The 21,267-nt window shown below is 42.3% G+C and overlaps 1 protein-coding gene across 9 annotated transcripts in view; it reads right to left on the bottom strand.

Moving 5' to 3' along the window:
- LOC134225405 (interferon regulatory factor 2-binding protein 1-like) overlaps positions 1–21,267 on the bottom strand; it is a 57,938-nt gene that overhangs the window by 15,761 nt on the left and 20,910 nt on the right. For 6 of the 9 annotated variants that reach the window (XM_062705453.1, XM_062705455.1, XM_062705448.1 and 3 more), the window contains one exon: positions 9,900–9,959. The exons of the other annotated variants lie outside the window; for them this stretch is intronic. In XM_062705453.1, the coding sequence (XP_062561437.1) occupies positions 9,900–9,959 (60 nt within the window). The remainder of the gene's footprint in view (positions 1–9,899; positions 9,960–21,267) is intronic. 9 annotated transcript variants of the gene reach the window in all.

Genomic DNA, 21,267 nt, shown 5'->3' on the forward strand with positions numbered 1-21,267 from the left:
GAGGTTTCGTTCCACTCGAGGGCTGAAGTGTCGTTCCGGATATTTCCACCGATCATCGCCTGCAGAATTTGTTGGTTATCTGCAGCGTGAGGGATGAAACGACGATAGAAGTTGATGGTTCCGAGGAATCTCTTCAGCTGCTTAGCGTTTATTGGCTTCGGGACATCCAGGATGGCTTGGACTTTGCTGGGCTTCGGCTTAATTCCGTCGGGTGTAACTTGGTGGCCGAGAAAATCGACGGATCGCTGACCAATTTGGCATTTAGCGGGATTTATGACAAGGCCGTTCTGCCTCAATCGTTCGAACACTGTGCGGAGGTGCTGTTTATGCTGTTCTTCGTCATCCGATGCTATACATAGGTCGTCGATGTATGGGTACACAAAATCTAAGTCGCCTAAAATGGCATGTAGGAGTCTCTGCAAAGTTTGACCTGCATTGCGTAGCCCGAAGGTCATATACTTAAACTCAAAGAGTCCGAATGGGGTTGTGATAGCCGTTTTTGGGACGTCTTCGGGGGCTACTGGTATTTGGTGGTATGCGCGTTGTAAGTCGATACAGGAAAATATACGCTTACCGTGTAATATGCTCGAAAAATCTTGAATGTGTGGCACGGGATACCGGTCAGGAACAGTGATTGCATTCAAGTTCCGGTAGTCACCGCATGGTCGCCACTTACCATTCGACTTTTTTACTAAGTGCAGCGGGCTGGCCCAACAGCTTTTTGACGGCTGACAAATTCCTTGATCCATTAGGAACTGGAACTCTGCCTTTGCTTCCTTCAGTTTGTCAATAGATAACCGGCGTGGACGACAGAAAACGGGTTGGCCGTTGGTGATGATCTGGTGGACAGTGCTTGCTTTGGTTGGTTTGTGCTTCATATCCAAAACGGTAATATCCCTGTACTCGGCAAGGATCTCTGCGAAGGGAGAGGAAACATCAAAAGTGGTGATTGCTGGCTGAGTAACTGCGTGAATATTTTCGATTTCCAGGCTGGTGGTATGGTCGATCAACTTGTTTCTCCGTAGGTCCACGAGCAAATCGTAGTGCTTCAGGAAATCCGCACCGATGATAGGAGATTTCACATCCGCGATGACAAATATCCACGCAAATGGTCTTCGCAAACCTAGGTCAACGGTGATTCGCTTGGTACCGTATGTCTGAATGTGTGTTCCGTTTGCGGCAAAAAGCTGGTGCGATGATGTAGATTTCAGTCGTTCATTGGGAGTAGGTGGGATGACAGATATATCTGCTCCGGTGTCGATCAGGTATCGATTTGATGTTTTCTGGTCGTGTATGTGTATTCTTTGGAGTTCTGCTAGATGGTTCAGGCTACTGCTGGTTTCTTGTTTTGATGTTGGTTCGCTTGATGCGGTAGGAGAGTTGGTTCTGACAGCTTCTAGTTTTCCCTCGGGCGCGTATAAACTTCGATATTCCCGTCGAAAAAAATACACTTAACACTGGGGTTATCACTTCTGTTCTTCTCGCACTTCTGAGCTTGAGCACCATGTCGGTAATGAAACCAACAAATCCAACGACGAGGTGTTTTGCTTCGCGATGGCGTTGCTTCTCTGCGGCTTGATGAACGATGACGTGGTCGGACATTGTGTCGGTCTCGTCCGCGGAAGTTTGTGGATAGGGCTTCTTCCAAGCGCTTCGACAGGGCATCGATTCGTTGTTCTAGAGATGATGACGATGAGGTTTCGGATTTCTGGACAACGGAAATTTGTTCACGGGGAGCTTCCATAATCTTATCCGCCACTTTTGATTGTTCATCGAGTGTAGCAGCCGGCATGGCGGCGATGATGGAACGGGTAGTGTTTGGAAGGGCTCGAAGCCAGAGGTTAGACAGTACGTTGTCAGTGCAACCTATACCGCCCAGGCGGCGCATCTCGGACAAGAGGACGCTTGGTTTCTGGTCTCCTAAAGACATACCAGAGAGCAGGCTGGTCAAACGCTGTGTTTCCGATGGTTGAAAATGTGCTAGAACGGCGGCTTTTAGGATGTCGTATTTGTCGTTATTGTTCGACACATTGCAATTGGCGATCACTGTATGCACGAATTTTGCGCGCGAACCGAGAGCGACGATCACTGCATTGAACTTGACCTTATCGTGCCTAATAGAGTTCACACTGAATGCTGCTTCGAGACACATGAACCATGTTTCGATGTCGTCGGGATCGAAATCCGGAAAACTGATTTTAGCGATAACGGGTTGTTCTTTGAAGTCCACATTTTCTTTCTTCACCTGGTCGCCCGTACCAGAATGCTCACCAGTCGCCATTGTGAAATTTCACCCGCGGTTTAGATCAGGATGGAAAATGTTTTAATTCGCGATAACTAGATCGGATTTACACATTCGCGGTTTGACTACTCGACTCTGATGATTTTCGCGACGTCGGGGTCACCAGTTGTAGGGACTTGGTTCCTACGATTTATGGACAAGATGGAATCGTTCTTTCGGACGATAGAATTGACCGTCGAGGTTGGCTGTCTGATTATCACTAAAAACTATATTTACAGAATTGATATTCAAGGATGTGTATGTGTAACAAATTCATTTTTGGATGTGTAATGTGTTTGATGTGACGCGTACGCCACATAACTAAGTATTTTAACTTATCTGAACATGCAAGTGACTCCAACGCCGTTAAAGCGATGATCCTCTTCTTACTTTGTGACCAAATAATCTCGGAATTTTCCCAATCAAACAACCAACGCCACTAGCCAGCCGATTTTAGAGATCCAGAATTACAAATGCAACACATGAGCATCGCAATACAAATTAAGTGTCGACCAGTGTTAAATTCTTTCAATAATTGCAGGGTGACCATTAAACTTTGTTTTCAAAATTCCCACATTCTTTTCGACTTTTTCCTGACATTTTTTGAAAAATTCCCGATATAATTTTGAAGATTATAAATAGAAAACCCAACGAATGCATTAAGCAATATCCAACTATGTGGCACTTATGAGGGTGTCGCAGAGTCGGGGGTCTCTCATTAATTAACTACTACATCAACACTTCCTTCTCATCCCAAGTTACGGTAAAGATGGGCTTCGCCAGGAGTAGTAATTCTCATGCTTTTGTGATTTATGTCCCAAAATTTAATTGAAGAATCTTACCCACCCTGATTTCTGATAGCAATCTGGATAGGGATTTAAAAAGAAAAACATGAGTATAACTAGTGTCTAAACTACGAAGTACACCATAACTATGCTATGCAGTACCAAAATCATCCGAATCATTGCAGTCAGCTTCAACAAGTAGTAACACCCTCGATGAACTATAATTAAGGAAGGTTCATCGCTAAGCACCAATCAAGCCACAATGAGCTACTATTCAGCAGCTTCGTCAGTGTTCGAGAACAAGATGATATCCAGGGAGATAAGATTTTGTCGACCGGTACCATTTATGAAAATCAATAATCGATAAACTTAGCCTCAGTAGGTATATTTCAAAAAAGTGCATGGAACATAATTTCCGCAATCCAAAAGCAGCATTCGGAAATGCGAGATCTTTTCCCCACTTGTAAGAGGAGAGTACGTTTTTAAGTCCTTTTCTATAATGCTTCTTTAAATACTCTTTGAAGCTTGTTCTTATATTTTGTCTTGGTAGTAATCCAAAGTGAATCAATTTTTTTTCTCGATGCATGACAAAGCAAAAACATAAACACTATTATCGAGAAATAGATAATTGAAAGTATACGTCATTCAGTTGATCTAAATCCGTTTCTTGCCTCATTTCACCATATTTATTTACGATATTAAAGTTGTTTTGAAATAAATTCCAACGCTTGTTCTCGTCTCAGCCATTTATACTCAACCAATGTCATATGTCTGCTTAATAATTGAACAACAACTTCAATTTGACATTATTCCCCATTTCGTGTCAAAAAACACGTCAACAATCTTTTTCTGTATTTTCCATCTCGATGTAAGGCATGTAGTATAGCTATGTTATGTACCTACGTAGGTATTCCACCCAAACAGTTGTACATTTCCCCTACGGCGGCGGCCGGCGGTACCAAAATGAATGATAGGAATCATGCGCGCTGACGATGACACGCTGCCTCACTGTCTCAGTGACTGACATCAACGGACGGCAGTGCTTGGCTTTACACTTCTGCTGACGTAATGCATACAATTCCCCAACCGAACAGCAAACCTAAACATCGTCGTCGTTGTCTGCGGCGGCAGTGGATGCCGGTTTGAATGTTGAATTGGACCTCCACGATCACGATTTATATATTATTATTCATCATCAAGGTGCAGACAAACACAGCGCAGAACTGAGGGTTTCGTTCATCAACCTGCTCGTAAACATAGCCGGTGGGGAGCAGAGCGAACCATTCTGAAGGGAAGAAGTGCCAGTAGTGGGTCTCGATTAGGGTGCCAATGAGTATGATTTTTGTGAAGATACGAGCTTGTTATCACAGAAAATGGTATTCCGTTATCAGCTAGCACAAATGTGGTATGATCTGTGCGATATGTCTGGTTTAGATTACACGTCATAATGATGATCAGAATTGGTTATCAAAAATCATAAGTGATCTACATTTAGGCTATCCTAATCTTGGATTCCAATTCGATATACCTCTTAATTTTTATTCTATTTTTTTATGGGGTGCAATGTTTTAATAAATCCGAAGAACCAAAATCATCCGCGTGAAAAGCGAATCCAGTGTATGCACAGCTTAAGCTAAACCTCACAAAAAGTCACATCAACAATGAACTACTAATTATACGTTAAAAATATTTCGTGGACTTGTTCCTAACTTCTGACTTGATTATGCCCACAACTGGTACATCTACCCTTAGCGCATTTCCATTTCAATATTGAAGAATCGTGTAATCAAACACCAATGACGAGGAGGGGCTGCAGGCTGGTTGACGCGCTGCGCTGAGTAAGCTTGGCGAGTGGCCGGCCAGGAAGCACATTGCCATATGGAATCAGCTTTCGTAAGCACTTAGGCACGTTGCTGTCGAACCGACAAACCAGCGCGTAATGGCGTAATTTTTTGACCGAATTATACCTGGAGCAGCGGAAGGGACTGTCACGCGGAAGAGGGGGCTACCTACGACGAATCTACAATAACAATCTAAAAACGGAAAGACAGATAAAAGCGCGACGGACTCGGCGTGGTCGTTGTAAAGAAATATGCGAGCCACGAAGGGTGAACGTAATAGACGAAAGCAGTATACAAAAAAAACTGAATGAGTTGCCTAAAAATAGCTACATTATACGCGTGGACCTTTGTTGCTTGGTTCGGTGGTGTATATTGGTGCCGTTTGAAACGTGACAAAATCGCGAGACACCTAAAAGGAAAAAAAGTAGTTCGTCACGGAAGCCGACTAATAGAACAGAAAAAAACGAAGTAAATATGTAATGAAAATAGGAAGTTGCTCGGAAGAATTGTTGAGAAACGCTAACATGTGAGTAGAACGTGGTGACTGGTCTCAATCTGATAAATAATTCGGTAAATATTACCGAAATGTCTTTGATATATTAAAAATTATCTAAACTTTTATACTGAATTTATCTTTTTAATAAATCGTGCAACTAATTTTCACTCACTTTACAATCCGTAAAGATTCCAGTCAATTTTTTTATTTACATGAGGAATCCTCATGAGGATGTCTTACAAAAATAAACTTTTGGTACACTGACCCCACATATATGGGTCACTTTGTAACAATAGTTGGTCACTCTATTTAACAGTAGGTCAAATGGAAATAACTCATATTAGTGCTTGACCCATGATTGTGGAGTCAGTGGATGTCGAAATTGAGGACATTTCAGCTAATAAAGGGCACACTAACTGGTCGAGTTGCGACCGTTATGCGGTGGAATGTCTTATTGGATTGGAATGGAGCAAAAACAAACATTACGTGCCGGCAGCAGTAATGAAGCTTTCTCACAGCCCAGAGAAAAACAAAACAAAAGCACGTGCCATTTCTCCATTTGCAACGGCTTAAATGACTCACGGTGGAGCACGTTCCGTGTCCGAGACTGCACAGCGCAAAGGGCGAACCGGATGGCGGGAGTTGTCGACTACAACTTCATCCTGATTACACAATATGAGCGGACAGTGGATAATTTGCGACACAAGTTGGATAAAATTCACAAGAGGAGAATCGAGACTTCGATATTAGTGTAAAATATTTACAGATAAACTTTGAGGGCCCGCTCGTTCCCAGTATAGGAAATTTTCGGGTTGGAAATTTTCTCGACTATGATATCCAAATAATCAATTGATAAAAACTCGTTAGCGAGTGAGAATTGTTCGATAATTGTATCACGATTTAAAGCCTTTATCGTTACTTTTTGAGCTTTTTTCTACACATAACATCAAAAAACAATGCCAAACATCATATTGAGCTTCATTGTAGACAATACATTGATTTTGGTAAGGTTTACATTAAGATGATAATTTTGTGTTTATTATCAATTAATTCCAAAATTAGAAGTTATCGTCAACGACAATCCTCCTACTTTTCATACCTGAGAAGTTTGCAATTGGGATTTTTCGAAGGAATTTCCGAAGTAATTCCCGAGAGAATATCGGAAAACACTCATGAAAGCATTTCCAACAAAATGTTTCGATAGAATTTCAAACGGATTAGTCAAACATTTCTTAAAGGAATTCCAACAGGATTTTTTCAGAAATCAATTGGAGGAATTTTTGAAAGAACCGCAGAAGGAATTCTAAAAGGCGTTTCTAATAAATTTTCTAAAGGGAAGTTTTGAATTGATTTCTGAGAGAGGCCTGGAAAGGTTTCCGAAGGAATTACAGGATCCGTTTCATGTTTCCGAAGCAATCCCTGGATTGTTCTTCAGGGGAATTTCCGGAGGAGGTTTAGAATGAATTACTGGTAAAATTAAAGACGCCCTTCTGGAACGTTTCCAGAAAGAGATTTCGAAGAAGTTCCTGAGGGACGCGAGTAGCACACATGTTTCAAATCAGTTTCCGGAACTTATATGTGACCGAATTTGGTCACAATCAAGTTGTTGTAACCAGATTTGATTGAAATGTGCTGCTAGGGGAGTTTCTGAAGGAATTCCTGGAGAAATCTTGAAATTTCGTAGGAGACTAATAAATACAGGGGATGGACAAAATAATTAGGATAGGCAAATTTTAGGTAAAATTAGATGTATTGTAACTACCTTAGTTATTATCCGATTATCTGAACTAGAAAATTAATGCAGTTTGGCGGTATGTCCATGGAAACGACTATGGGCACCGGATTCCGGAGATATTCCGGGTTTTCGGAGGTAGGTTCAAAACCGTAAATTTGAGGTGGATATTAGGAGAAGTTGTGGGTAAAAATTGAATACTATTAGTAACCACATATGAAGTAGGGCTCTTGCTGATTGGAACCATATATTGAGATTTGGAATCGGACCATAATCAAGTGAGATATGGCCATATCTTCAAAATCGGTTCCGATCGATACTTATCAAAGGGGTCAGGCCACAACTTCATTTGAATCTCGCTTTTTGATAGACCGTCCACTATGATTTTATTCTAGAAGCCCTCTAATGTGTCCGGAATGAAAAACCAATTGAATAAACGAATCCTGGAGTCGCTGGGATGTCCCCGGGGAACCTGTGGATGGGGACATTTAAGTTTTAGCACCAAAATCAGTCATTCGACGGCTCTTTTTTCATGGTTTTCGATCTGGAAGCGAAGTATGAATAGAAAATGGTCCATTGACGGCTTTGACCGCTTCCAGGACCTACGGATTGGCCCCGAGGAACCTGTGGAAGGGGACATTTTAGTTTTGCCACCAAAACCAGTCATTCGACGGCTCGTTTTTCATTGTTTTCGATCAGGAAGCGAAGTATGAATATAAAATGGTCCATTGGCGGCTCTGACCGCTTCCAGGATCTACGGATTGGCCCCGGGGAACCTGTGGAAGGGGACATTTTAGTTTTACCAAAAAACAGTCGTTCGACGGCTCTTTTTTCATGGTTTTCGATCAGGAAGCGAAGTATGAATATAAAATGGTCCATTGGCGGCTCTGACCGCTTCCAGGACCTACGGATTGGCCCCGAGGAACCTGTGGAAGGGGACATTTTAGTTTTGCCACCAAAACCAGTCATTCGACGGCTCTTTTTTCATGGTTTTCGATCAGGAAGCGAAGTATGAATATAAAATGGTCCATTGATGGCTCTGACCGCTTCCAGGATCTACGGTTTGGCTCCGGGGAACCTGTGGAAGGGGACATTTTAGTTTTACCAAAAAACAGTCGTTCGACGGCTCTTTTTTCATGGTTATCGATCAGGAAGCGAAGTATGAATATAAAATGGTCCATTGGCGGCTCTGACCGCTTCCAGGACCTACGGATTGGCCCCGAGGAACCTGTGGAAGGGGACATTTTAGTTTTAGCACCAAAACCAAGTCATTCGACGGCTCTTTTTTCATGGTTTTCGATCAGGAAGCGAAGTATGAATATAAAATGGTCCATTGGTGGCTCTTACCGCTTCCAGGATCTACGGATTGGCCCCGGGGAACCTGTGGAATGGGACATTTTAGTTTTAGCACCAAAACCAGCCATTCGACAGCTCTTCATTCATGGTTATCGATCAGGAAGCGAAGTACGAAAATAAAATGGCTCATTGACGGCTTTGACCGCTTCCAGGGGCCTGTAGCATAATCAAAATTTTACTAATAATATTAGCAGAGTAGCTTGTAACTTGTATTTTTCTGTTGCATAATTAATCTACAAGTATCAATTTACAAGTCTAATATTACAAGTAAACCGCACTAATAATATTAGAAATCGAAAACAAAAGTCGAAAAAGTGCTGCACGTGTGAACCGGCCTGAAAAATTCATCCAATGTTTGTTCAAAATCGAGCAAATGTTAGGCTAATCTTGAAAAACAGTCCTTTTTCGATTTTTTGTTTTAAATTTTAAAAAAACTTAGAAGCCTAAAAAAATATGGGTTCTTTAGGGAAGTTACCTTAAATCAATTGATCGAATAAAAATTTTTGACATTAAATGTCAATTGGAGCGCAGTTTGATTTGATTCTCACTTTTGTGATTTTTTTTCAACAAATTAAGCCGGAATCGTCCGTTTCGCTAATGTTATTGATACGGGAGAATGATAAAATCACCAATTGACCAAATTAATTAGATCCAGATTGATTGACTGCACAAAATAAAAGAACTATAAATAATTATAAATTTCAAAATTGCAAAATTTAGGTTTTTTCTTCTAAAAATCAGCCAGTTCCACTGTGCGGGCGGCTTGCTTTGATTGTTGTGAATTCCATCACGCTTGTTTTGCTTTTGCCGCTTCCACATCACGCGGTTCCGGACCTGCAATAATTCAGTTCTGCGCGGTAAGAGAAAAAAAAATATGTCCGAGAACCACGAAAAGGGCGGCTCAGCAGCGGCGGCCGGCGTGCCACCTTGTGGTGGGCGGTAGAGTGCGCGCGGTTTCAAAACATCCGCTTCAAATACTATATTCCATCTGACGATGATAATGATTCGGCTGATGCTATTGCTGGCGGTCTATGCTTCGCTATATTGTTGATACTGAGTATGGTTGTTGATACATAAGAAACCATTATGTACGCGGCGGGTGCGCTCCGGTTACCGTTATGACGATACGCCTTTCGACACAGATGCCGATTGAAGTTCAAGATTGCACATTGCGCAATCGGCCGGATTTGAGGAATACAGACGAGCAAGTTGCAGATAGCGAAAAGTGACCGTTGCAGTCGAGAAGAAAAAACAGCAACGAAAGTGAGTAACTTTCGATTATCTAATATGGGTTATTTGGGTTTTATTTCTGGTGTTTGAATTTCGATAAGCGAAAAGTTTACGAGGATATATTTAGATTTAGTGTATTATTCGTACATACGGCAAGGATTAAATAGATTTCACTTACATTTGTAACGTTGCACAACAGGGGCGTTCACGTAAATCCCCATGTTTTGTTGTTTTTGGTCTGGAAGAATAAGAATAATGTAAAAATTCGATCAGAACCGAGATCGGACATTATGTTTTGACAAGTGAAAAAGAAATCATAAAGAAGGTATATGAAATAAAGCGAAATAAACGAATATCTTCGATAACGAGGGAAGAATAAGAACTAAACAAATCTACGGAGATACCGAATGTTTACATTTTGATAAATACAATTTCTGCATGCGCTGGGTAATAGAAGCTGTTGTCCGATCTCGATTCTTCCACGCGCTTCTTCCTTAAAATGGAGGGAATTGCGAGGAAGAACGGTAGTTGGGTATAAAAGTTATGGTTTATGCGGAATGCCTCTTTCTGAACGGCTACAAAATCCTAGATTATTCCGAAGATATTTTTGATTATTTAAAAAATATTTTAGCTATTATGACTGAAGTTTTTTAAAAATTTTAATATGGGTAACTTGGCTTGATCTAGTTCTTCCCTTTTTTGTCTGAAGGGCTGAGGTAAAATTCATAAACAGATACTTTTTAGTACCCCTAATTGTTCCCTGTAATAAATAATAATTTTAAATTGAAAGTCGAACAAATTTCTCCAATTTATTTTATTTTCATGGTGGGATTAGCTACATCTCAATCAAAAATGTTTTGCCAATAGAAGCAAATAAATGCATGATTCGGATTTAATAGTTTTAGCGGTACTGTATCAAATAATATTCTAAACAATTAGGCATGCTATTTTCCGATGAAATAAACAGTTCCGATGATTCAAACTGACTCCTTATATGGAAGACATTTTGCAATTTACAGACATCTAATAAATATTTGACCTTGTATGAGAGAAACAAAGTAGGCAGTCGTTTTACTTATTATCATTGAAATGGTCAAACAAATTCAGATTGGTTCTATTTTAACAACAACACATCAATGTTGGGACTACATGAGTGATCCAGAATCAGAAGGTTAAAAATTTGTTAAAAATTTCAGCAGATTCAGATATATTTTTAAATAAAAAAAACTGAGTTACGACAAAAACTTAGTTTCGAGAATGCGAAGTGTAAAACTTTTTATGATCCTTCGCTACATTAAAAAAAGAAGAAATTATATTAATATAGGTATTGCAGAAAAGGTCTGTATCTTTAATTCCCTTCAAATACAAATTTAATATTTTCGATCTTCGATCTGCCAATTCAATCAAAGTTAATTGCATATTTTCCGGATATTAAACCACCCTGGACATTAATTAACAATGTTCTGAAAACTTAGATATGAATATGTTATGTGGAAAATTATGAATGTGTTATGAAATGTTTTGGAGGTAACTACTTTCCTTCGATGGGACTCGAACCCACGACCCTCAGTACGCTAGACTGGTGCTTTAATCAACTAAGCTACGAAGGACCTCTGTCGGCCTTTGCAACTTAGCGACTACTGAATGAGCCCAAGAATCCTGAATTAGACGCATATAGTCGAATCACTTACAACCCATTTGTCAAATCAACTTTCCACGTGTGTATAGTACAGGTTCACATCAGAGGAGCGTGAATATTTAGAATGTCTGGCGGCTACACACATTCTTCATCAGCAATTGTACTCATGAAGTGATCTTTTAATGTGAAGCAGTTCATTTATGATTACTTTTTTCTTTATTTCTAAAACAGACTTATATTTTTCTTGTAACTTACTTGTAACAACGACATAGAACCAATATGAATACCTATGTAAGAATTGAACTAAGTTTTTCCTAGTTCTGCACCAATGCAGCCAACGAAAATATCACTCAAAGCGGCCAGTAGTTTCTGTAGTTTATGCTTTCTAACGTAGAAAACGGCCATAGTGCCGTTGTCAGGCACGTCCCCCTACCGGGGACCCACACCGTCCGCAACGAGACACGCTCCACCGTCATCCCACCCATCCGATCGGCGGGGAATCTGCGCAATGCATTTCCCCCCGGATCGAGGCAAGATGGGAGACCCGTCGCGCGGCGTTCCACATTGGCCTTTTTGTGTTGCTTCTTACACAATCCCCACACGCTCGCACACTTGCGTGGCCCTGGGGCTGTGTGCATGGTCCCGTCCATCAGTTCAAGTGTGTGGCGTGGAGACCGGTTTAGCGAGAAATGGGAGACTGCCGCCCGCCTCGTGACGACGATGACAACCGGTCGGTCGTTTTGGTCGTGCGGAGTTTCACGTCACGAAAAACTTGACTGACTGGTTGTCGGGACAGGACGGAACGCGTCGTCGTTGGGCCGAGGGGGGTTGGTTACTCGAACGACCGGTTGGTATTTGGCGGAGAATTTATAACTGCTATGTACTGGGGCTTCGCGCAGCCAATATACCAACCCACACACAACCTGACGGGGCCGCAGAATAATGAAGGAAAAAGACGGAGCGATTCATGTCTACATGGCGAACGTAAAAAAAACGGCATAATTTTAACTGCTGTTTATATACAAATCGAGCACCGTGCTCTGGTAGAGGTGGTGCAGATTGCATGCCAGTAGTTGTGCCAGAACAAGAAGAGGCAAAGGCATACACAATAAACCATAAAGAACTAGTGAGAGTTCGCAAAAAAATCCACACAATCCAAGGACGACTACGACCGACGGTCATGGCTGACTGGTTGGGTGGCGATAGTGGGTCGGTCTGAGCAGGCTGCGCGGTGGGCTGGCTGGGTGGGACACGGGGGGCAAGCGACATGGCTGCTGATTCGCTCGTGACGATGGGAACGGAAATAGAGCGCGCAGAGGATAAAGTGAAATGGATCGTGTGTAGAACGAATTTCCTTCACAAACACGCACATGCTTCCATTGTTGGGCTGTCTGTGGCTTTGGTGGTGGTAATGGTGGAAATTTGTTGTTGCGGACGGGGAGTTCAATGGCCAAACAGTGCGGTAGGAATGGTGGAGCAAGAACAGAAATTGGCGAGGAATTCGTTTTTTTTTTGCGGCTAGCTAAACGAAGGACATTTTGCCGACGGGGATCCGGTTATCGGTGGTGAAAGTTTGTTTTTTTTTTTCATTTTTTTAGAGTTTGTAAATAGGGGAAAACACGGCTTTGGCAGGTTTTGTTCTATTATTGTCAGGGGGTTTTTGTCGACCAAATTATATGAAATTTGGCCACAGAATTCTGTTTAGGCCAAATTTGAATGTTTTGGCCAAATTTGAGCATATTCAGTCATAAAAACCCCCCTGATAATAATAGAACAAAACCTGCCAAAGCCGTCATTTCCCCTATGTGATCGTTGATGGTAGATGCAATATAAAATGTTTGGCAATAACACGTTATTGAATGCAATTAAATAGACTTAACGTGGTCGCCTCAGCAGTTCGTTGCTTCCGAATAATGCTCAAATCTGGAATCATAGGACAATGAGCAAATTGTTTTACCGACTTGAAATTGCATTGCCTAAAAATTTTGCCACAATTTTAGCCTCTTAATAAAAAGTTTTATCATATTATGAAATCTGTCTAAAACGTGAGTTAAATGGAAACTCCCAAAATCATCGTTATTTGGTCTTCTGAACATTTGAAAACCAATCCATATGTTGTGGCTTCCACAGCCGACGGCAATTTTCCGTTGGCTTGAAGATCTGTTGAGATCTATCGAATGAAAACAAGCTGATATTTAGTTCATCTTTCAAGTCTCGCGTTACTTATTGTTATCCAGTGCTTTTAGGCAGGGATCGATTAGGGGCCTGTCCTTGCATGATTTGTGCCTTCTGTGATAAAAAAAAATTATGCCCATCGATTCAACCGTCGAAGTTCTGTAGCAATAAAATTCAAAATTTTGCAACTAATACCTTCAGATGGTAACATCCGGACGACTTGATCTTAATTAAACGGCTCAAACGTCAAATACTGAACTGCCTGCAGAATCACATTTTAATTCAGGTACTAATTTGAAATGCTCCAAAGCCCACAAAATCTCACAAAAATGTATGAAACAAATCTTATCACGTAATCACCGTGTTGCCTCTTTCTATACATTTTTCTCCTGTTAAACAAACCCCCAATTCATTTTTGCTTGTATCGATGACATCTTTTTGTAAATCACTGTAGATAATCGAAAGGGAATTCCAAGATCATAGATCTGGGTAAATTTTCCGTGACGCAAATCACAGCTGAGTGCATGGTTAATGTGTGCACGATGAGAGCTTTTTAGCGACAACACTTCAGTTCCGCGTCAATCCAACGCCAAACGTTGAGGATCATTTAATTAACATCTCACGAAGTCGATTTTTTTTGTCATTTATTTACATCAATTTTGTTAATTTGAGTGCAAAGAGACCGGTTTATCGTCACAACCAACTGCTGTCGAGGGAAGGCTGATTTATTATGCTCGAGGGATGCCCGATATTCACATGTTTCAGAAGTCTGTATCGATCCAAATCCAAACAATGCATATGAGGAATCGTTTATAGCAATTTCTAGCAACAAAAAGATCTGGGGTCTGAGAAAGCATATTGGAATCTACATTTTCATTGATTTATTTTTCTACCTTTTTTTTCCTTGTCATAAGTTTGAGGCCCTCCTTAGTCGTGCGGTAAGACGCGCGGCTACAAAGCAAGACCATGCTGAAGGTGGCTGGGTTCGATTCCCGGTGCCGGTCTGCACAATTTTCGTATTGGAAATTGTCTCGACTTCCCTGGGCATAAAAGTATCATCGTGTTAGCCTTATGATATACAAATGCAAAAATGGTAACTTGGCTTAGAAACCTCGCAGTTAACAACCTCCTTTCAAGAGGCTCGGAAGCCTCCTTTCAAGAGGCTCGGAAGCCTCCTTTCAAGAGGCTCGGAAGCCTCCTTTCAAGAGGCTCGGAAGCCTCCTTTCAAGAGGCTCGGAAGCCTCCTTTCAAGAGGCTCGGAAGCCTCCTTTCAAGAGGCTCAGAAGCCTCCTTTCAAGAGGCCTCAAGTCTCCTTTCAAGAGGCTCAAACCTCCTTTCAAGAGGCTCGAAAGCCTCCTTACAAACGGCTCGGAAGCCTCCTTCAAGAGGCTCAAAGCCTCCTTTCAAGAGGCTCAGGCCTCCTTTCAAGAGGCTGGAAGCCTCCTTTCAAGAGGCTCAGGCCTCCTTTCAAGAGGCTTGGAAGCCTCCTTTCAAGAGGCTTGGAAGCCTCCTTTCAAGAGGCTCAGAAGCCTCCTTTCAAGAGGCCTCGGAAGCCTCCTTTCAAGAGCTCAGAAGCCTCCTTTCAAGAGGCTCAGAAGCCTCCTTTCAAGAGGCTCAGAAGCCTCCTTTCAAGAGGGCTCAAGCCTCCTTTCAAAGGCTCAGAAGCCTCCTTTCAAGAGGCTCAAGCCTCCTTTCAAGAGGGCTCAGAAGCCTCCTTTCAAGAGGCTCAGGAAGCCTCCTTTCAAGAGGCTCAGAAGCCTCCTTTCAAGAGGCTCAGAAGCCTCCTTTCAAGAGGCTCAGGAAGCCTCCTTTCAAGAGGCCTCAGAAGCCTCCTTTCAAGAGGCTCAGAAGCCTCCTTTCAAGAGGCCTCAGAGCCTCCTTTCAAGAGGCTCAGAAGCCTCCTTTCAAGAGGCTCAAGCCTCCTTTCAAGAGGCTCCAAGCCTCCTTTCAAGTGGCTCAGGCCTCCTTTCAAGAGGCTCGAAGCCTCCTTTCAAGAGGCTCAGAAGCCTCCTTTCAAGAGACTCAGAGTCTCCTTTCAAGAGGCTCAGAACCTCCTTTCAAGAGGCCTCAAAACCTCCTTTCAAGAGGCCTCAGAACCTCCTTTCAAGAGGCTCAGGAAGCCTCCCTTTCAAGAGGCCCGGCCTCCTTTCAAGAGGCTCAGGAAGCCTCCTTTCAAGAGGCTCAGGAAGCCTCCTTTCAAGAGGGCTCAAGCCTCCCTTTCAAGAGGCTCAAGCCTCCTTTCAAGAGGCTCAGAAGCCTCCTTTCAAGAAGGCTCAGAGCCTCCTTCAAGAGGCCTCAAGCCTCCTTTCAAGAGGCTCGGAAGCCTCCTTTCAAGAGGCTCGGAAGCCTCCTTCAAGAGCTCAGGCCTCCTTTCAAGAGGCTCCAGAAGCCTCCTTTCAAGAGGCTCAGAAGCCTCCCTTTCAAGAGGCTCAGAAGCCTCCTTTCAAGAGGCTCAGAAGCCTCCTTTCAAGAGGCTCAGAAGCCTCCTTTCAAGAGGCCTCAGAAGCCTCCTTTCAAGTGGCTCAAGCCTCCCTTTCAAGTGGCCTCAGGAAGCCTCCTTTCAAGAGGCTCAGGAATCCTCCTTTCAAGAGGCTCAGAAGCCTCCCTTCAAGAGGCTCAGGCCTCCTTTCAAGAGGCTCAGAAGCCTCCTTTCAAGAGGCTCAGAAGCCTCCTTTCAAGAGGCTCAGAGCCTCCTTTCAAGAGGCTCAGCCCTCCTTTCAAGAGGCTCAGAAGCCTCCTTTCAGAGGCTCAGAAGCCTCCTTTCAAGAGGCTCAGAAGCCTCCTTTCAAGAGGCTCAGAAGCCTCCTTTCAAGAGGCTCAGAGCCTCCTTTCAAGAGGCCTCAAGCCTCCTTTCCAAGAGGCCTCAGAAGCCTCCTTTCAAGAGGCTCAGAAGCCTCCTTTCAAGAGGCTCAGAAGCCTCCTTTCAAGAGGCTCAGAAGCCTCCTTTCAAGAGGCTCAGAAGCCTCCTTTCAAGAGGCTCCAGAAGCCTCCTTTCAAGAGGCTCAAAGCCTCCTTTCAAGAGCTCAGGAAGCCTCCTTTCAAGAGGCCTCAGAAGCCTCCTTTCAAGAGGCTCAAGCCTCCTTTCAAGAGGCCTCAGAAGCCTCCTTTCAAGAGGCTCAAGCCTCCTTTCAAGAGGCTCAGAAGCCTCCTTTCAAGAGGCCTCAAGCCTCCTTTCAAGAGGCTCAAGCCTCCTTTCAAGAGGCCTCAGCCTCCCTTTCAAGAGGCCTCAAGCCTCATTTCAAGAGGCTCAAGCCTCCTTTCAAGAGGCTCAGAAGCCTCATTTCAAGAGGCTCAGGCCTCCTTTCAAGAGGCTCAGGAAGCCTCCTTTCATGAAGCTCAGAAGCCTCCTTCAAGAGGCTCAGGAAGCCCCTCCTTTCAAGAGGCTCAGGAAGCCTCCCTTTCAAGAGGCTCAGAACCCTCTTTCAATAGGCTCAAGCCTACTTTCAACAGGCTTAGAAACCTCCTTTCAAAAGGCTCAGAAACCTCCCTTTCAAGAGACTCAGAAGCCTCCTTTCAAGAGGCTCAGGCCCTCCTTTCAAGAGGCTCAGAAGCCTCCTTTCAAGAGGCTCAGAGCCTCCTTCAAGAGGCCTCAAGCCTCCTTTCAAGAGGCTCCAGCCTCCTTTCAAGAGGCCTCAAAGCCTCCTTTCAAGAGGCCTGGAAGCCTCCTTCAAGAGGCTCAGAGCCTCCTTTCAAGTGGCTCCAGCCTCCTTTCAAGAGGCCTCAGAAGCCTCCTTCAAGAGGCCTGAAGCCTCCTTTCAAGAGGCCTCGAAGCCTCCTTCAAGAGGCTCAGCCTCCTTTCAAGAGGCTCCAAGCCTCCTTTCAAGAGGCTCAGAAGCCTCCTTTCAAGAGGCTCAGAAGCCTCATTTCAAGAGGCTCAGCCTCCTTTCAAGAGGCCTCAAGCCTCCTTTCAAGAGGCTCGGACGCCTCCTTTCAAGAGGCTCGGACGCCTCCTTTCAAGAGGCTCGGACGCCTCCTTTTAAGAGGTTCGGACGCCTCCTTTCAAGAGGAAGCCTCCTTTCAAAAGGCTCGGAAGCCTCCTTTAATGAAAATTGCAATCATAATACTCATAGTCTCAGAATGATTCATCACAACACTGTATGTGCGGTTTGGTGGGTTTGGCAGTTTATTAGGGTGGTTTTTTGCATGTTTTCAAACATTTCCTTATCGAATAGGATGCTATAAAATGGCATCTTAATCTGATGACTCTTTTTATACTGTATGCATTTTTCTAATGTGAAGTAATAAACCATCACCCTTTGTATCTTATGTGCTAACTGCATTCTAAATATCTAATGCTCACTGCAGTTGGTTCTTTTTTTAACTCGCAAGATATCGTTTATCTTCTGATAGATCATGGTCTTTGCACAAACTTATACAAAAAAAAAACAAACGAAATAATAATTTTAGAATAACGGTGTTCCACTGCATTCGACAGTCATGCACTCAAATGAAACACGTATAACCATTTAAACCCCAACGAAGTGAAAGGGCCTAGCGGCCAACTGGAACCTTTCGAAAATTAAAAAAAGCTACCCTAATCCACCGCGGTTGGTCACACCAACGTCATGTCGATCCTCCGCCGTATTGCGTCGTCATTCCTTTTCGCATCACATGACCGGTTTATGAGTGTGCAGCCCACCTGAAGGCAGTCTGAGAGAAAATATTCAATAACAGAAAAAAATGCTTCCAAAACAAGTTCTTCGCGTGCAAAGTTATCGTCAAGTCAAGAACAACTTTCAAAAACGGAAAAAAAAACGAACATAACCTGTTCGTTAAAATTGAATACGACAAAAAACCTGCTCCAAACGTAACAACCCGAGCGCGTTGGGGTTTTGCTGGACACGGTTACTGCCACCGACGGACTGTGTCACGGTTCTTAGTTAGCACCTCCAAACCGGTCCTCTGGACTGGTTTGGTATTTTAGCAGCAGCGGCTAGGATTGTGCACAGCGCTACGAACTATTATGGACTGGAGGAAACAAAAGTAAAATCTGCAGAAATATTTCTTTTCATTTACGAAGGCATTTGGCAGTCATTGACAGCCATTCACTCACTCTATTAGACTGATTACTGTAAGTTATTTTTCCATAAGGGTATAAATATTTCTGTAATGCATTTAGATTTTCTGAATTACATCATTGACTGCAGTCAGTATTATTCCACTAATATCATTATTAGCAAATACTTTGTGGATCTTAAGAGTACAATCTTCATTATTGCACGTGTGAATGTATAACTGTATTTGAGTTTTTCGCTTTTAATCAATAATTTGCTCTATTGTAGTTAACATAAAGAAACTGGAAACAATACGTAAAAAGAAAAAGAAATTTTGTTTATTTGCAATTTGCTTAAAATTACTTCTGTAATGCTTGTTTTTCAAATAATTAAAACATAATAATTCATACAGTTTCCCAATTGATCAAAATTGACTGTACGCCTTCGTTAAGCTAAAAATTGATGGATATCATGCAGTAACTGAATGCCATATTGTGTGTCATCATCAACATCCCCACGAAAAAAAAAATCGATTTCGAGTCGTGACACCGTTCTGTTGGTTGTGGTCAACTAAAATCGATACTTTTCCATCCCCTTCACGGTCTCAGACGTCTTAGCATCATTGAAGCGAGCTGCTCCACTCGGAATCACGACAATTCAAGGGAAGCAGCCATTCAACGTACATACTCTGTATGCTGTGTGTATTTACACAAACAAACCGAACGTGCCCGGATCAGCCATCCATCCCCAGCGGAACCAGTCTGTTTTAATCCACGCATATTTCGTCGTGTCGTGTATAGTAGGTATGTTGTTTTCCATCATCATGTTCCTTCGCTCGATAACCTACATTCCGCCATCTCCGTGTAACTGTACATTATGTATTGTTTTGCTCCTGCTCGCGCATTATGTAGAGGTATTCGTTGGTGCTGGGTCGCTCCTGAAGTTCGTAGCATTATTACTGCGTTGCACCATAACAGCCTGTCCTATTGCCGTGTCGTGCTCGCTGTAGCTCCACAAGAGTCACGATTTCGGTTTGGTCCGGTCGTCATGTCATGCCTGCATCCAAATCACAAACACGTTTACCCGATAAATCCTCCGGCACTTACCGCCATGAAGTTCAGAAACGTTTCAAATGCAGACGCCCGACGACGCAGTGGAACGTGCTCGATGGGATTCGCCCGAAGAAGCACGTATTAGGGGCCATGATAAGAAATTGGTAATATTGCTATTATACCATTGGAATCTAATGACAAAGTTTAGTGCCGAAACAGACGTGGAAGTTAAAATTGCATGCCTTTGTTTGCAAAAGCTTCTTAAATGTGCTGTTGCTTATTTTATCAATTTATATACAACGATATAGGGGAACTGTTCCGATCTCCATCTCACTGTACATATATCCATCTCATCGCTAAACAAAGAAATACGGCACCAAATTCGTCACTTCTTTTTGTCAACACGCGTGCTCACTGCTGAAAAAAATCACAAAAATAATAAACAAACCAAATTCCTTTCCATTGCTTTGTGTTTGATGGGATGGAAATAGGAGCTATGAGATGAAGTGGCGAACCGTTCCCCTATATATTGCAAGAATGCTATAGTCGAAAAATAAACGAACTGTAATTACCTCGTACAATAAAACTGTTTTATGAAGATGTGCATCATTAGAATCATTAAAACAGGAAATATTAAACTACCATTCGTTAACACAAGTTCTTGAGTTCAGCAAAAACCCAATTCTTATAAATTACTACTTTAATTACATCATGTTTGGATGATATTTGATTCTTTTTTATTGTGCATTTTTTGAGTTAATTTAAAAACCATATATTTCACGTAAAATATTTTTTTCCAGCTTTTCACAATTTTGATAACAATTTGGAATTCCAGCGATATGAAAAAAGATCACCAATAGCTATTCCTTTAAAATATTTTAAGTTTATACTGTTTTTTTTTTATATTCATTGAATATGCGCTTTAAAGCATATATAAATTGCAAACTAATTTTATCCATGCCTATTAGAAACTTAATATTGCTCATAATAATTCGTTTATGATTGATAGTTAAAAACGACAGAGGCCGCACAGACTGTAAGTGTTCTAGCAGTAGACAACGGAAAGGACATTTACGAAAGGACGCCGTTATTGACTATCTCAAAAACTAGCGGACTGTACACTCGAACTGTGCACATTAAGGATGGAAAGCAATATTCTATGCACCATCTGTTAGTTCCCTGTGTAGTTTCGATTGTTCTGGTGAATCACGGAACAGCAACTACGAAGTGTATCTCGGAATATTGACGAAAACTTCCTTCTCAGTATATTGGATCGGCGTGAACTTATTCAATGCTATGAAAATTTATCGAAATTTCTCCGCTACTTACTTCAGGAATTCTTCGGAGAATTCCTCCAGGGAGTCCTCTGGAAGTTCCTCCGGAGGTGCTTCCAGAAATTCCATGGGAAGCCCATTCAAGAATACCATCGGAAGGTCCTTCAGGAATTCCCATGGAAGCTCTATCAGGGATTCTCCCGAAAGTTTCTTCAGAAATTCCACAGGAAGTTCCTTCAGAAATTTCCCTAAAGGATGCTTCAGAAATTCCTTGTGAAGCTAATTCATGAATTTCGTAAGGAAATTCTCTGAAAGTTCTTCCAGTAAATCACCTTGAAGTTCCTTCAGGAATTCGTCTGGAAGTTTCTCAAGGAATTCCTCTGAAAGTTAATCCAGAAATTCTTCCGCAAGT

The sequence above is a fragment of the Armigeres subalbatus genome, chromosome 3 (genome assembly GCF_024139115.2).
Source record: "Armigeres subalbatus isolate Guangzhou_Male chromosome 3, GZ_Asu_2, whole genome shotgun sequence".
NCBI classification, from domain to species: Eukaryota; Metazoa; Arthropoda; class Insecta; order Diptera; family Culicidae; genus Armigeres; species Armigeres subalbatus.